General features: G+C 38.7%; 1 protein-coding gene across 1 annotated transcript; it reads right to left on the bottom strand.

Moving 5' to 3' along the window:
• Positions 1-1,836: 1,836 nt before the first annotated feature.
• LOC137244826 (cilia- and flagella-associated protein 58) lies at positions 1,837-12,684 on the bottom strand. The gene is made up of 11 exons (XM_067774413.1): positions 12,514-12,684; positions 12,215-12,434; positions 12,003-12,141; positions 11,004-11,157; positions 10,626-10,940; positions 10,435-10,568; positions 10,066-10,382; positions 3,184-3,572; positions 2,568-3,001; positions 2,372-2,510; positions 1,837-2,306 (listed from the first exon to the last, which is right to left on the bottom strand). The coding sequence occupies exons 1-11, from the start codon at positions 12,613-12,615 to the stop codon at positions 2,034-2,036; spliced, it is 2,616 nt and encodes an 871-aa protein (XP_067630514.1). The 5' UTR covers positions 12,616-12,684; the 3' UTR covers positions 1,837-2,033.
• Between the last annotated feature and the right edge of the window lie 5,955 nt (positions 12,685-18,639).

Here is an 18,639-nt window from a genome sequence, read left to right as displayed (position 1 = left end):
CACTCAAATCTCTGAAGAGAGTCTTCCTTAAGGCTCACGATAGGCTTACTAACTGGACACTGCCTTCTGGCATTTGTGTCCTGAGCTCGCCAGGTCAGGCTCCAGCTAATAAGGGCGGCAGAGCTGTCAGGTGTTGAGGCAGCAATTAAGCTAGGGCCTAGAAAACCTAGTATTTGCCAAGAGAGCGGAGGTATTCTATAACATAAACCCTGGTATTTGATGGAGGCTCTTACGTTTGGCCATTAAACAAATTATGGTAACACTATGGACACATTCAGTCTATGCGAGGTATTTATTTGACCGAGCGAGAATAATTAGAGAGCTATTGCTAATTCAATTAACATTAGGATCTCATAAGAGAAACTCATTGGATTCGTTTTGTTGTATTAAATTCCGACAGGGTGGGTAATTGATGTATATTGGAACGATTTTCAGTAATTTGGTTTGGATACTGATGATGGCGCAACAGCGAAACCAGTTTGTCTCAATTTATAATAATCAGGTCCTATTTTGTTTGAGCACGCTATGTTTCTCCAGTGTTTGTTGAGTTAAATATAGCGATGTCAGAAAATCTTCATAGTATCAATTCCGAAGTACTGGATACCTAAAAGCATTAGTAAAATTGTTAATCGGATTGATGGCATTGAAACTAGTCACAATAGAAATAAGAAAGCTTTAGTGGCTTTGTACGACAGCTGGAGTGCCATTAGTAGGTGCTGAAGGCTTCCATTAAGAGTAACACACTGTATGAATTGGTTGTCCAGCCGATACCTGGGCCTTGATGAATAACGATACAATCCATTTTGGGGCTACTGTATTTCATGGACTTCGGAGTGATGTTAAAGTTTATTTACCGGAGGATCTTAGTCTACCTGCACATTCACTCTATTATGAAAACAGTATTTCCATTAGCAACTTTGTCACGAGTTTGATAGAAACTTGCAAGAACTTAAAGGATCTACGAAGCTGAACAAGTTGTCAGTACAACTGAACGCGTTGATTCATATACTCGTAGAAAGCCATCTACCGACATTCGCAGAAACTCAGCCATAACTGTGCTTGCTTTTAAAGGTTATTGTACTCGAAATGTTATGAATTTTCGATAATGCCTTCGACAAATCCTTTCAGGATGTTTTATTTTTCAAGTAATTTACGTTGTTGGTCACTGATCGGTTGGTCGACCACCTGCTCGTGGTACCATTTAGATGTTTCCACCGATCACTTTATCGGCGGCGGCGTCGGGACCGGCGCGCCGACAAATTGATCTGCGTAAACCTCTAAACTGAATGGCTGGACTTCAGTGTAACACATTGTCCAAAACTAATGAATATGGAAACATACTGATGACGTCAGTCGTATATTTGACGATCTGGAACAATATCCTAAAGTTGCGGATGAGTATCAGGGAGGCTTGTAATATGAAAATTAAAAAAGAAATATATTTGGAAAGGTTTTGCTTATATGTATTCAAGGAAACCGACGTTTCGGCCATTCGGAAAGATCGGGGGTTTTTGCCTCAAAATCTCGCGGATCGTTCAAAGAATTTCAGGACCTAGACAGTCTTAAAAAAGTAGAAAATATAGTAACACGCTGCCGATATTTTTGACATTCGGAGGTGGCGTGCGAAAACCGACGAAAATCGGCGGAGGTGGCGGCGTTTACCGGCGGCATATACATATCTCTACTACCATCCAAATCTTTGGAAGCTATTCGTATCCCACCTAAAAAGTTTTATCTAGAAAATGATAATCTTAACGAATTTTACAAAAAATGCCATAAAGGATAATAATTGGGGCTATAAAGTTTTATATATTTATTATATGGATAGCCTACGGCTACTATCAAAGAAACAACACCAAGCTTCTATTTTTGCATGTCCAGTTTTTCAGTGTGAGCTTAAATTGCAGTTTAAGTAGAGCTTTATTCAAATTAGCCAGTTTGACCATTTAAAGAAAATTTAAACGCGCATCTTAGTTGAAGCGGCCAAAGTACTACTTTAATTGTATTTTAAACTCACACTAAAAAAGCGGATCTTAGAGTCCACTGATTATTTTGAACCCTGCACCCAAAGTACGTTGCATACTTGGCGGCGCTGAAAAGCATTGAGCTTGAATTTGCACGAGCAACTGATGTTCCTCGAGAAGTTTCTGTTTTTGCCGGTGTTCATGATTGAGATGAGATTTCGCATCGGTGAGACGTTGCTTAATATCGTCCAATTTTTGTGCATTACTTTTCTCATCCATATCCTTCATTTGCAATTCGGCTATAAGAGCCTTGAGCTTGCGTTCTTTGTTAGACAAAATCGCCTTAAAGTATGCAAACAATCTAAGTTAAATACCCGGATTATGGTAATATTGAAGAGACTACCTACCTTGACATTATTCAGCTCAGCGCGTATTTTATGACTTGGTAGTTTAAGCATGAACTCTTTAAGCGCGTCATATAATCGTTGGGCTTCCTCAAGTGCTTGTCCTTGCTGCAACGCGGAAACGTTTTGTTGAAGTATTTGCCTGGAAAAGTTTAGAGATAACTTAAATTTCTAAAAACTATTCCGAATGCACTCTCACTTTCGTAGTGTTTGTATTTTCAATATGAGATCCATCTTCTCTGGATCACTTCCCTGCAAAATACGCCAACGATGTATATTCAATGGCGTCATCAGCTCCTCTTGCATGGCACGCGCCTTGATTCGCTCCTGATTAAGGAGTCTATGTATCTGTAGTAACTCTTGATGCAAATCCGCTGCATTTTCTCGATCCCTGCGTAACACATTACGTTCCGTACGTAAATTCTTGATTTCTACACGCATTAGATGTAAATCCTCCTGGCACTGGCTGTATTGCTTCTCGGTTTGATCGTAAGCCGTTTGAAGTGTTTGTAGCTGATCTTTTAAATGAACGCAACCCTCATTGCATTTTGTGAACGCAACAGATACTTTATTTTTCTCATCTCGCAAATGATCAAGTTCACGTTTAAGTTGAGACAATTTTTGATTTTCATCCTGAAATGTTTAAGTAAGTACTTAGGGCCGTTTTCTCATGTGAACTCTTAAATCTATCTTCCCTATAAATACAAATTTCACACAAAATGTATTAATCGGACGAATACTTATATCTTAAAGTTTAGATGAGAAAGCGGCCTTAACTTGGGCAAGACGGAGTAAAATAGAGCGAGTTGACTCACCTGCATCAACTTTGTGTATCTGTCACATTCCTTCTTGCGCTCTTCTAGTTCACATCGTGTATGCTGATGGCTTAACTTTGTGTAGTGCAATTCGGTTTTGAGCATGCGCCTCTCCTTCTCCATCTTATCGATTTGTAATTGCAGTCTTCCTATTTCACCTTCTCGAAGTTCGACTTTATTTTTGAAATTCTCAATTTGTTCTTGTAAATTTGCGATCTGTTGCTCCAGTTTGTTATGTTTTTCATCAGATATTTGAAGATTTCGTACGACATTGTTCTTTTCGTTTAACAGCTCAGCTTGTTGACGTTGTATGTGGCTGAGCTTTTGTTCGAGATCACTTATTGTGCGTTTTAGTTCAATTTCATAGTTTGCCTTTAGTTGTACCTCATCTGTGATGGAAATTATTTAAGAAGAGGATTGTTAAAAAGAGTTAAAAGGAGAGATAAAGCGAGGAGCAAAGAGCTAAGATAAAAACACACAAAACACATAGTCTTTAAAAAGATACTTTCTTATTCCAGATTATAGCACGGAAGAGAAACGAGAAAAAATGCGGCGAAACATCAACATGTCTCACAAATCTATATATGACCTATGATCCATAAAAGAGGTTATGTAAATATTTGTCAAACATCCTTTAATTTAGGACGCATGGTTTGTATGAAACCAGTTCCTTCTTAAAAATTCCACAGTATATATAATTATGGAACTCCCTTTGATCAAAAAAATTTAAAAAAGAAACACTGAAGACCCCATCTTATCCAAGTAGGCATTTTCATTCGTTTTTCTGTCAAATCCTAGTCCTGAAGATGGTGGAAGGAGTGCGCGTTGAGATATGAAAATATAGACTCACGCGGTGGGATTCACACATACATTTCAAACCATTTCATACCTTGCATAAGTTAGGCTACAAGACAAGACTAATCACATTTCCGGTTTGCGCGAACCTTATTTGTTGTAAAACGCTATTGTTTCGAATGTTGAGAGCACTGATACCAGCGTTGGTAATGCTCCTTCGGATTTTAGGCCGCTATGACCGCATAATATCAGTATCTAGTATTAGCCCCACTTCTGCAAGAACAAGTCGTTTCACCCTCGAAATTTCAGTACGTTTTCCTTTGTTGGGCATAACATGTTTGAAGTTAATAGTGCCACCTAGAATAAGTTAAAATCAAGGGTGATGATAGTAAAAGCGGAAGTTTCATTATCCTCGTGGACCTTTGCAGTAGTTATTGCGCCGAATATGTCCAAATGGAGTTTCCAAAGTTGAGGCTCAAGCTTCGTCTTAATGTGTACCATCCTTCTTGCTTTTTATCTATGAGAAATGGTTTGCTGCTACGAATAATGGAACGATTTTCAGACATCCCTTGTCAAATTTGGTTTGGAGACAAAACGGTTTCGGCGTTGTGCCATATTAAAATATTGTAACGAATTTACTGAATTCCGCTTATTTGTAACCTTCTGTTAACGTTCGAATCACTAAACTGTTGAATAAATAACTCCACTATTCAATAATGCAAAATGGCCTTTATTAAAGTACTTCACAATAACTCTACTATTGCTCGCCAGATAGCGTCTTAAATCAAACTGATTCCCATACCACTACTGTTGCTGCCTTTTATACTCTGTGATTTCTCGTTCGCATACTTCTAGGCGCTTCCATTTCTAGAATTTACTAGTTGGTTATCAGCTATATAATTACTACGTTTATAGCTTCTCATATGCGCGTGTATATGTGAGCACAATTATAATTGCATACTTTTGGGAGCATCTCAGATAAGATATCTGCATCGTCCCGATCAGACAAATTTCCTGATCTAAACGCCGCTAGCATCTCCAAATGTACCACTCTTCTACTTCGTGGTTTCCCAATAGTTTGTATGCGGTATATTGTATCACTGATCTTCTTCACAACTTTGTATGGGCCTTCCCAACTGCACCGAAAGAAACCTTCCGAATTATTGTTCTCATCGTACCTGCGTTTCATCTTACTACTCATTACCCTGGGCCGTTCCCTCACACCCTGTTGTTTGGCCAATGAACTACTTCGTAGAGCTTGCGCTTGACAGATTGGCTTCGCATAATCAGTATCGTTCCCACGTTTCACAACAGTAGTGCGCCCCGGCTTGAAACTACGCTCGCATTCTTTGCGGGAAATTCGTTACCTCGTTTTTGTGCGTCCATTTAGTTTTGTCAATGCCAGTGTTTCTCTCGCAGGTACTTTTGATTTCGCTTGATTTGGCCCATTGGATCCATCATTATTTGCCTTTGACTTTCGTGGGCTTTGTCGAGTCTTCTCCACCAGTACTCGATTACTACTGAACCCTTTCTCCAAACTGAAGTTGAGTGGTATATCCTGGTTCTTATAACGCATAATACTTATCGCATGTCGATCCTGATTTTATGGTCAACTAAGAAGTCCACTCCCAATATGACTTCATCAATAATCTCCGCTACAACGCATTTGTGTAGAACCATGACCTTCCCAATTAAGACTTCACAGATCACTTCTCCCAGGACTTGGTTATACTCGCCAGTGACCGTACGCAACCTTGCTCCAGGTAATGGCTTTACTCTCCTATAGACCAAATCAGATCGTATCAAGGAATGAGATGCGCCCGTATCTACAATCAGTACACGTTCCTTGCCATCGACATTCCCTCTGATGGTAAGACTGCTTGATTTACTTCCAATTTGAGACACAGATATCATAGGACATTCAATAGCTGGGGCAAGTTTTCGATCTTTACATCTGACTCGCTCTTGCTTATCTCCTCCAGCTTTGCATTTACGGCCACCCAAGTTGGAACTGCCAGGACCGGTGCTACAATGACGAGCAATGTGACCTGGGTTACCGCACTTGAAACATTTGATTGTACCATTATTCTTCTGTTGCGTTCCTTTTAAAGTTTCTAAAATTGCGTCTACCTATTCTGGCCTTTTTACTTCCACACGGCGTGCTTTGAAAACTGGCTTACACAGAAGCGACGCTGTTGCCTGAATCAGAGCATGTGATACCGTTTCTGCGAATGTTGGCTTTGGGTTTGCGTATGTAGCTCGCTTTGTTTTGACGTATCGTATGCCATTTATAAAGCTCTGAATCTTTACCCTTTCAGTGTATTCCACGGGTGCGTCCGCATTCGCTAAATATGCCAGCCTTTCAACATCCGACGCAAACTCTTCAATGTTTCACCAGGCCTCTGGAAGTGGTTCAGTAACTCCATTTGGTATATCTGTCTCCTATCCTCAGTTCCGTATCGTCTATCTAGAGCGCTCATCAATGTTTCGTTGTTGTTCCGCTCTCCTTCGGGAATAGTCTATTGGATTTCAGCAGCAGATCCTTTCAATGCCACGAATAGTGCAGCAACTTTATCTTCAGCACTCCATTTGTTCACTGTTTCGGTCTTTTCAAACTGAATCTTAAACACCTGGAAAGGAACAGAGCCGTCAAAAATGGAGTTTTTACCTTCGTATTGCTTACTGAAACAACTGGGCGATTTAGTTGCAGCTCCTGTATACGACCTTTTAAATCATCTACCTCAGCCTCGATTTTGTTCTCAAATTGCATTTTTGTGCAGAGATCTTTGACGATACCTGTGCTGAAATTTGTGCCGACATTTCTGATGTTATTTCTGACGACATCTCTGAGATACGTATCTCCTGTGATTCCAGTTGGGATGATATTTGCGACGACATTTCTGAAATACGCGTTTCTTTCTTCAATCTTGAATGTTATACGTGTCTCCTGGGATTCCAGATGGGATACCATATACGTCTTCTGTGCTGCCAGTTGAGATGACATATATGTCTTCTATTCTGGCAGTTGAGATGACACTGTCGTTGTTTGAGCAGATATTGCGGCCAAAATCTTGTTCAAGTCTGTGCTCGTATCTGTCTGTGATGTTTTATTTTTCTCTTAAATTTTTGTTGTTGATTCTTCCTCTTCTTCTCTCGTAGCCGTGCTTGAAGTTCGATCTTATTGCCGCTTGTATTCAATCCACGATTCTGCAACTCCTTTTCAGTTGCTGGATCTTTAATTCACTCAACTTTGCCAAGTTGTATTCAAAATCTTTGGAATTTATTCAACCATTCCTCTTCTGACACCAATTGTAATGAATTTAGTGCATTCCGCTTATTTGCAACCTTCTGCTAACGTTCGAATCACTAAACTGTTGAATAAATAACTCCACTATTCAATAATGCAAAATGGCCTTTATTAAAGTACTTCACAATAACACTACTATTGCTCGCCAGATAGCGTCTTAAATCAAACTGATTCCCGTTCCTCTACTGTTGCTGCCTTTTATACTCTGTGATTTCTCGATCGCATACTTCTAGGCGCTTCCATTTCTAGAATTTACTAGTTGGTTATCAGCTATAAAATTACTACGTTTATAGCTTCTCATATGCGCGTGTATCTGTGAGCACAATTATAATTGCATACTTTTGGGAGCATCTCAGATAAGATATCTGGATGTGTTTGTGCGTCTCTTCTGCGCTGCGTGTACGTACATATGTGTAGACATAATGATTGATTTATTGATGTGCACACAAATCACTGCTTAGCATCGGCTTAGAGATGATAGTATCCCTTAGTGTTGCTAATGTTCGTCACAATATGATATATGGGTAATTCACAAGAGTGTTATATTCATGCAAAAATTTACAACTTGAGTTGTTTTCATGGTTTCCAATGCAAATTTTGGTTAAATCATAGCACATACGGCGAAAAAGAGACCTTCCGCGACCCAATTGTCAACCTCGACAACGCGAGGGAATCCTGTTACAAATATTAATGTATTATACATATATTTAGCAGGCGAGGCTCTGGCCACCTCAAGCTCCTCATATAACTAGAGCGAGGGAGTAGTATGGCCTAGAAGGTTTAATGTGGTCATAGTGGCCGTCCCCGAGATGGTCGGGCTAGTACGTTAAAGTACTTGTTAGCGCAAAGTACCGGATATAGGAATAACCTGCAAAATCGTTAACACAACAGCAACAACAATAGAATATCTTGTGAATTGGATAGCAGTGGAAAAACTTTACCACGTACAACCTCTCGGAAAATCAAAAAAATTATTTTTCACTTCCAACTATTCTTAGTTTTGTAGCAGTCCTTAATTAGCACGGAGCAGTTTCAATAGTTTTCGATCAAACCGAAGTTGAAAGCACAATACAAGTGACAGTGCTCTTTACACTACCGTTGTAGTGAACCCAGATCGTTGTTGAGTAGCGTAGTATAGTGGTCCCATCTCTTTGGGTCATATCTGTTCTTCTTCTGCCGCAAGTGTAATTTTAGCTGTTATTACGGATTTCTGCGAACTTAACTTGACAAAAGCACTTATCGACTGACTCTCTATGTATATGGTTGGCCTCGTCACAAGTAGAGCGTTAGGAAATATCTTATTGTTAGCTTTTGGGAGGTAGATCTGCATTAAAGTCGTTGTATTCTATGATGCCCAGATCTGTGACAGTTTAGAAAGAAGTGCATGTTAAACATTTCATTGGTCTAACATCGACTATCACTATGCAAGTAAGCCGAAGACTGTTGCTGTAGCAAGAGAACATTTTCTAAGGCGAAAAGAGAGATATCGTTCGATTTTATTCGCCCTGACTAGGTTTCTAGTTTTCAGAAATGGTACCAGGAGTTGCCTGTCATCAATTCTCAGGAACGGCAAAATAGGGCTGTTAAAAGTTCAAGGTACGCGTTAGCGTCGTCGCAGCCAAGATATATAAACATCAACATGCCAATGCCAGCTGGATTCATGACTTTACAGCTTTGATGTTTGTGCATCAGTCTTAGGTTTACCGTTTGAAATGTATTGTGTGCCAAAATTTGCGATAAAAATCGCGGTCACAAATCTCTAGATAATGTCTTCGGGTTCAACATAACTGGTGGTCTTACGATGCTATTTTAGTTCGATCCTTTATGTTTAGCGATCAACCATCTTGTGGTCGCCAGTCGACACATTATATAAGTTGTGCGGTGATGATGGAAGTATCTGAAAAACTGTTACAGCCTCCTATCACTCTTGTGACACACTGGCAAGAGTATGACCGTCTGAGATAAATCCTTTTCCGACAGAACCACAGACTGGGACCGGGGTTAGGTTCAATACCTTTGCGGAGCAGGAGGGTATGGTGTAGTCCAGCTGCAAGGAGCTGCTCCGAGGGTGACAATTTGTGGGAGGGACGCAACCAATTAAATGGGGTTACACTGTTAATACAAAAATAACAACACCCGCTCGTGTGGGATTGTATTCATTCAACACCTTTCTTGAAATCTAACTTGCTTCTTGACAGAAAAACATCTTTTTCAAAATTAATAAAGGCAGTCCTCCTTGCAATCATGGAAACTTTGCCTTCTACTATTATCTTACCCAACAAGGATTCACCATATTTGAGGTATCTATAGTGAACTTATTTCTTACCATTAACTGGAATTAGAACGACTGCTTGCAACACTAACCCAACTCCTTGAAATTTAGAGAGCCTTCATTGCGTGCCATAAATTCAACGGGTTTTCTTGATGAAAAATTGCTCTCTTTCAAATTTATTTACAGTAATGCCACTTTTATAGACACATTTGTGGTAATGCATGCAAAACGAACTAACCTCCATGAAAAATATAAGGCTTATACTAAATGGAGTTATCCTATAAACTACACTGCCCGGAGAAGAAAGATTTTCTTCGAAACCTAGGCAAGCTCTTTGAAAAAAGACATCGTTTTTGAAATATTTGGTACGTATCAAGATAGAATGAAAATTCTGAAAACAGGGGAATTCCCCGCAAGAAAATGTCTTCCTGTGACCTTTTTTGCAACGCATCATTTCATTTTGAAATCCCTTTATCTAGACTAAAGCTATGTCTCTATTCAAACTCACTTTGTACGGCATCAATTTTATCCATAAGCACTTGTATCTCTTCTACTTTCTTCACTTTTTCCTTCTGCACTTTCGTATAGTCCTCTTGTAGTTTCTTTAAACGTATTTCCAATGCAAATTTAGACTCCTTAAGGGATTTGATTTCATGCTGGGACTCCTGAAATTGTTCATCCGTCTGTATAGCCAATTGACGTTCGGCAACAAAGTCAAGCTTTAATGTGTCCCGTTCCTTAATGAGACCTTCATTGTTCTTCTCAAGATTACGTACAATACGACGCATTGACTCCAACTCTTTTTCCTGGGTGTTCAATTGTGTTCTGCGAATAGGAGTTCGATTAAGAATCACTACGAACTAATTCAAAAACTTACTTTAATTGTGTATTTTCCTGCTCCGCTTTAGCGCGCGCATCATTCAAGGCAGCATATTTACGCGACGTATTCTCTTCGGATTTTATTAGTTTTGTGTTTTCGCGTTTCAATTTCAATATTTCATCCTCACGCACCTATGTGTGGGAAAGATAAGTTTTTGTTTGAAATTGGCCCCTATTAAATACATTTACCTTCAGTAGACTACTCCTCTGTGCCAATGATCGCTTATTCTCATCTCGCTCCTGTATCGCATATTCCAATTCCACGGTGATCTTAGCCAACTTGTTGCATGTCACATTATGTTGTGTATGCAGATGATCGAGATTGGTTTTAAGTGAAAGTATTTGTAAATTTTGTCGCACTTTCATTTTTGTTAGTTTCTCATTTTGGGTTTTTAGTTGTTGTATCTTTTCTTTGACTTTCGTTTCTTCGGCGCGAGTTTGAGCGAGCTCCTTTTCAAGCGTGTCCAATCGTTTTCGCATGTTGTAGACTTCATTCGAGGTTTCCTAGAAATTGTATAATAATCAGGGACTGTTAAGTTTTAATGTTTTATGTTCAACTAAACTTACATCGAGCATTTTAACTAAAGCTTTATTTTTTTCTTCCATATTTTGTGTCATTGTTTCCACTTCGGTGGTGTAGAGACGTTGTATTTGCAAACGTTTATTAAGTTCACGAATCTCATTAGTAAGACTTTCACGTTCCTTTTGCTCATCGCGTTTACTATATAAAATAAGAAAAAACTTGTTAATTTCAAAAGGGAGTTGGGGTAGTCTAGGGATACTTTCGTGCTTATATAAGATAGTGACGATTTGACGTCGGTATAATAAAATCGTATGCACTGCATTTGGACAAGATCCTCAACCATTGGTTTCTGAGTGAACTGGATTCAAACGGACTAGTACCGAATTACTGCAGAACTCTAGCATTAAGAGATGGTACTAGTTCTAAGTCTGTCCCATCGCAGTGTATTCAAGTCACAGTTTTAACATTCTAAAGGCCTACTCTAAATTCCTGAAAAGCCTAACAGTGGATAAGAACTTAACCACCTCGTAATTCGGGGGGTTGTGAAGTGTCAACGTACGGGGTGCGCGGCGAACCTTAATATTATATAATGCGGCTCAATACGCATTTAACGTTATAACATAGCAGGAATAGGTCTAATTTGATAATGGTTTTTTGTATTTCAAAACTTTTCTTTGTGTGATGGCTAATTTCAATGTAATGTGAAAGGCTCACGCAATTTGCAAAAATGTAGTGAAATATCATAACATTGTTGTTTTTACAGATGCAAACCAAAAACAAAACAATTAATTGAAATATCTGTTTTTGCAATTAATGACAGAAAGCCGTTTCAATATGCATCAAATATCCACCTTGAAGGAAAATCAACAAAACAAAAGATGTCTCAATTTGGATTTCGTGTTAACGGAAGGACATAGTATTTGCAAACCCCTGTTATACAATCAAAGTTGTAAGAGCCTGGTGTACAAGTACTACTGAATATAAAAAAAAAATTATAGTTCAAAGGAAAATAGTTTATACACCATAACCATTTATTTACGCACTTTTGCAAACCCGAACGTTTATCGCTCAAATGCTCCACCATTTGCTCAAGTGTATCCACCTTTTCGCGCATCTTCAACATTTCATCCTGAGCGAGATGTTCACGGGTCTGAGCAGCATCCTTTTGCATCCAAGCGCTTTCTACACATTTCGAAATTTTATGTACGTATTTTTAGGTAGTATCGATCAATAATTTAAAAAACCCTGAACTCACCGATGACTGTACGCAATTCAGCTATAGTTGCTTGATCCATTTTACTCAGCTTATTGACATGATCCAAACGTTCTTTTAGGCGTTGTATTTCTTCACTGAGCTCTTGACCGCGCAACTGCTCCATATGCCAATCGGATTTATAACGATTTGAACAAATAACCAAACGTTGAACGTTATCTGCATTTTCGTGAGTATCCTTCTGACGCAGAGCTTTAGTGATCTGAAAAGGAATACGGAATTTATAAAAGTGGTAATAATTTATTCCTAATCAAAGTGTAAAATTTTTTCCATAAATTTACCTCAGGTACTTTATCCATTAAGGTTGTGTAGAAATCATCATCAAAATCTTCGGGTACTAAAGGTTCATCATCCGAACAGGAAGCTCTAGACCCCGCACTCATTTTTAGGTCTTACTTTTTGAAAACAAATTTAAAGTACTAATTCAAATAAATTTGTAATTTTCAATTGAATATGCGTCGATGGCACTATGTTTCTTTTTTTTGTAGCGAATCTACTCCAACTGGATTATTGACTTAACAATTGCTTATTGGTATGTAGTTAAGGATATCTCTGTTGCCAATGCCGAAATTTTTGACCTTCTTGGCTTGCCATAGCGACTCAACTTGTTTATTTATTTTAATATATTTTTATATTCAGCATGCTTTGCACACAGAGTATATTAAGTTTGATTGGATAACAGTTGGTTGTACAGGTATAAAGGAATCGAGATAGATATAGACTTCCATATATCAAAATCATCAGTATCGAAAAAAAATTTGATTGAGCCATGTCCGTCCGCCCGTCCGTCCGTTAACACGGCAACTTGAGGAAATATTGAGATATTTTCAACAAATTTGCTACACGAGCTTATCTGGACCCAGAATAGATTGCTATTGAAAATAAGCGAAATCGGATGATAACCACGCCCACTTTTTATATATATAACACTTTGGAAAACACAAAAAACCTGATTATTTAGTATATAATACACCTAGAATGTTAAAATTTGACATGTGGACTGATATCAAGACTCTTGATAAAAATTTGAAAAAAAATTTTAAAATGGGTGTGGCACCGCCCACTTGTGATAAAATCAATTTTACAAATATTATTAATCATAAATCAAAAATCGTTAAACCTATCGTAACAAAATTCAGCAGATGGGTTATCTTTACAATAAGGAATGCTTTGAAGAAAAATTTACGAAATCGGCTAAAGACCACGCCCACCTTTATATAAAAGATTTTTAAAAGGGTCGTAGACAAAAATAATTAGCTATATCTTAGCAAAAAAGAGCTTTATATCAATGGTATTTCATTTCCCAAGTGGATTTATAACAATAAATAGGAAAAACTTTAAATTTAAAAAGACGGGCGTGCCACCGCCCCTTTTATGACTAAGCAATTTTCTATGTTTCGGGAGCCATAACTCGAAGAAAAATTAACGGATCGTAATAAAATTGGGTGCACAGATTTTCCCTATAGCAGGAAATATTTCTAGAAAAAATGGACGAGATCAGTGAAAGACCACGCCCACTTTTAAATAAAAGATTTGTAAAAGGGTCGTAGATGAAAATAATAAGCTATATCTTAGCGGAAAGGAGCTTTGTATCAATAGAATTTTACTTTCTAAATTGAATTATAACATCAAATTGGAACATACTAAAATTTTTGAAAATGTGCGTAGCACCGCCCCTTTTATCACCTAGAAATTTTTTATATTTCGGGAGCCATTACTCGAAGAAAAATTAACGGTTCGTAATGAAATTTTGTACACAAATTTTCCCTATAGCAGAAAATATTTCTTGTAAAAATGGACGGGATCGGTTAAAGGCCACGGCAACTTAGATGTAAAACAAGTTTAAAAGGTTTAAAAGGGTGTAGGCTAGAATAATAAGCTATAACTTAGCAAAAAATAGTTTTGAATCAATGATATTTCACTTATCGAGTTTTACTGTAAGAGGAAATGGGGAGACATTTTTCTTTTAAACGGACGGTGCCACGTTTTATGTAGAAAAGTAATTTATCTGAAATGAAATGTACAATTGAAGCTCACGCAGGGTATATAATATTCGGTTACACCGGGACTTAGACACCTTTACTTGTTAATTTTGTTATTGTTTTTACTACTTAACTAGTTTTAATCAAGGAAGTGTTGTCAGTTTCCTTTCAAACCAACAAACGTTTTCTTTGCTGGGTCATACCAACAACTTTTTGTGGCGGTAAGTCTTGCCATTTTCTTTTAATCTTAACTGCTATGGCATTCCATATTTGGACGTCGCATGTTTTCAAGCCATTTATGAGCCTCCAATTTCATGTAAGCCAGTGCATGTCGGTGTTAATGATGATTTAATTTAGTGACGGGTTGTTTCGGTGATTGTCCATGAAATTGTAAAAAGGGTAAGCAATCCGGAGGATACTTTAACGGCTATGAAAGTATAAGCTTAACTAAACTTACTTAGTTACCAAATGAGTACTCTTCCCAAAGTAGCATAAGCTAGCAGCACTGATTTCTTCACAACATCGAATTTGTATCCGGCTATTGCAGCGTGGCTGCCGATGCGTAATTGCGCCGATTTTTTTATGATATATAAATCCTTGTCCTTATTCAAACCATTTTTTGTGCCCTTTTTATCCAGACAGCTCTGGTTTGGTGATAGTAGTCCATTTAAGAAACAGCTGATTTGAACACCTTTATATTGACCCGATTAGTTACCACATACTCTAACTGTGCCACTGGCTTCCAATTATTTAGCGAATCGCTGCATGACAACGATTAATATACGAATAAAGGAAACATCGATGGTCGAAATTTCCTTCGGGGAATCGAATACGCCCGGACCGAAGTTATTGGATGATTTCATCAGGTCCTCCTTCATATAGCTAGCACAGCTGGTATTGTCCAGTATATTAATGCGCACCGCATGCACTCCCATTGGGTAGTGCCCTGTTAACACTCTAATTACTATGCATAGATGAGCTTTATAGGGCAAGTTTCCATTGAAAGACACAGTAAGTTCGCTTCGGGCAGTCTTAATTTCCAGTTTCCGACTAACACCGAGCTTATGGCAGGATACTCCACCACAACCATTCATGACTTGAAGGAATATGAGTGATGAAGTCGGTCAGAATGTTGTAGTGTTAATAATTCACAAGATTGTATCCTAGGTCTTGATTCCGTATTGCCGCCCGGGCTACGGCCATTTCGCCCATGATGTCAACTGGGTACAATAACTGCACTGATTTAAGTGTCAGTGTAAGTGTTTTTCTAAGGAACCGCTTATTTCCACCCTCGCCTGGACTGCTTCCAGAAGAATGGGAAGAACTATCTAGTGCTCCCTACCAGCCCAGAACGCCGTGTAAGAGAATCGGATTGACCACTATACATTATAGCAAAGGTACCAGCCATCCAAGCTCTGCCCCCTACACTAAGCTTCCATGAAAGCTTGCTGTCAAGAATAATTCCAAGGTATTTAACCCTGCCAAACAGTACCAGCTGTACTCCCTATACGGTAGGGTAGTCTAAATCTAGGAATCTTGTACCTCTGGGTAAACAAACCAAGCTCCTTTTTGCTTGCGTTGGCAGCTAATCCATATGATTTGGACCACCTGGTACGACACCTTGGTAACCCTGTAAAACGTGTCTTAGTGTAATCAGAAATTTAACCCTGACTAGAATTGCCAGTTCATCTGCCTAACCCACCATTTGACAGTCCCTACTATCAAGGTCCTGAGGTAGATCGTTCCTTACCATGACCAAAAACAAGGGAGAAAGAACACCCAAATGTGATTTGCGCCGTCCGACTTTTCTTCTTCCACACAAAAATCTGCTGCTGCTAATGTTGAGAGGGCCCTTCCAATTACCGCTGGTAGGACATTGTTAAAGGCTCCTTCTTTGTCAAAAAGACACCTAGCACAAATTCGTTGTTCTCGAGCAACCCCTCTATCAATTTGAAAATGTAGTAAAAAGCCGTATCCGTAGACCTGATTGGTCAAAAGTCGTATTCCAAGATTTGGGAGTTAATGACCCAGAGAAGTTGGCTTTCGTCAAGGGCGATAGATGGCATTACTCTTAGGCTGGAAAACGTCGCACGCGAAGCGAGGGGCTTGAATATACCCGCGGGTTAGGAGGCTTAGAATATACCCGCGGCTGGTATCCTTGTCGTAAAAGGCGACTAAAATACCAAATTGATTCCAGGCTTCTCCAACCCAATGGTCAACCTCACCTACCCGTGGCGAATTCTGCTACTTTAACAGCCAAGGGCCTGGCGACGTCAAGTTCCTTATGGATGTAGGGGGTGGTAGGGCATTATGGTCTTAAAGGTTTCATGCGGTCATAATAAATCGTTTGCGAGATGGTCGGGCTGGTGCCTTAATGGTGCTTGTTACCGGAACATACCGGATCGGCATCGGGCAAAGGACCATCAACATCGCTAACGCTCCCCAAGGCCTTCGGGTAGTGTCCTTATCGCTACAACAACAACAACGATCAGATTCCTGTGCAACTGGGACATCCGAAAAATAAGTTTTCATTAGAAACCCTAGGGATTCCCCACCGCTCATCGCCCAGTTTCCATTTAACTGTCGGGTACCCACATGGAGCAGAATTTAGGAGGATCTTTCTGAGCCTCGCGGAATCGACTGCATGATTTGAAAATATTTTCTGAAATAAAATTAGAGAAAGGCTAACCCTCTTAGTGGGCCTTGACAGATTTGTATACGGATAAGCGGAAAATCCTACAAGTGCAGTACCATGCGACTTATACACATACATTGAAAATCAAGCTTCAATGTGACTGTTTGTAGGTATGTGAAAATGTGTCTTTGCATGGATCATTATGTTTTACACCAGTTCACTTATTGGCATACTCCACATACCATTTCAATAGTAAATACATATGTATGTTCATTAGGGTTGTACTTAACAAAAAGAAATGGAAACGACGAAGGAAAAGTAAGAGTAAAGAAGATGATCTAGTAATGATGTTGAAAATGATAGCGATGCTTATGGTTATAGTCATGGTTACAGAAAGTTTACAAATAAAGTTTTAAGAGTAATGGGTACTCAAAATTTATTTCAGGCAGGGGATGAGGAAACGGTAATGCCATGGCAAAGAATATAGCCAATTGGAAATTGGTGAGTTGTGTCGCTCAGGGGTCAAATTAAGACTACTCTTTGAAAGCGTACCTCAAACTTCTCCTATAGGGGCCAAAATTAGGTTATGAATTTATAAATTTATATATTTTTTTATTATTCGATCCTGAGCCGTACGCCTTACGCTTTATCCATCTAGAATCGAGACCAAAACTAATGTGTTATATCTTTGACTATCGTATGGTCATTAGAAGGGGTGAGACTGAAAAAAGTATTTCCTTTAATGTTTAAGGAACACCTTAATGTACGTATAATATGTTGTATGTAGTAGTATAACTTAGAATGGTCTTAAAACCATAAAATACTTATGAGTACCATATTTATTTTACATGATATTGTACAACAATGGATATAAATCCCACGAGCGCACTTCCTGCCCAAAAAATTGCAATACTTATCTTATAAATAAAAATGAGTTTGCTTGTGTGTTTGGATGTTTTATAAACCTTAATTGTTTTCAACAGCTCCTGGGAATGGGTGCGAAAGTGGGAGTGGGAGTGACGCTGGGAGAGGAAGTATACAAAGAAGAGAAAGGACAATTTTTATACCCAGGATTTACGCGTACACAAAAGGTATTACATCAGAATTATCAGCATCGATAATCGATGTTAATACGATAACTTGGGCGAAAATTGGGATATCTAAACGAAATTGCCATACTAGCTTATCTGGACCCAGGATTGATTGCTGTTGAAAATGGGCGATATCGAACAACAACTACGCTCACTTTTTTGATATTGAAAGTTCCGAACTTTCGAAAAATTAAAAGAAATGCGCTAGTAAATGAAAAAAATATTGAATCGGTGTATTTTTTTATGGAAAATGGGCGTGGAAGCGTCCCATTTAGAAGAAGAAAATTTAAAAGTTTTTCAGGCTTTAAATCAAAAGCCGTTAGAAGATATCATGTTGAAATTTGACACTTGTTTCTAAATTTAATGCCGAGCTTCTCTTCCAATTTACGTCGTGATCGTTTCTATTTTTCGTACAAATTTTCGGAACAGGGCCTACATGTTTTAAGCATACTCCGAACGGCATCTGCAAGGCAGAAATACACTCGGAGTGTTTGCCAAATCACTGTCGACAGGACCCCTCTTAGAAAAACTTTTTTCAAATTTTTTTTGTTGATTTGCCCGCGGTTCTGATCCACCAATTCACGACGGAATGTATATTATATATAAAACCGATCTTAACAATTTTTTCGGACAGCAATGCTTGACATATACGAAAGCATCTGGAGAAAATTTAAAGCCTCTAACTGTTAAATAGAGGAG

The sequence above is a fragment of the Eurosta solidaginis genome, chromosome 1 (genome assembly GCF_040869045.1).
Source record: "Eurosta solidaginis isolate ZX-2024a chromosome 1, ASM4086904v1, whole genome shotgun sequence".
NCBI classification, from domain to species: Eukaryota; Metazoa; Arthropoda; class Insecta; order Diptera; family Tephritidae; genus Eurosta; species Eurosta solidaginis.
The sequence above is the reverse complement of the archived record's forward strand: the minus strand, read 5'-3'. Positions and strand labels throughout refer to the sequence as shown.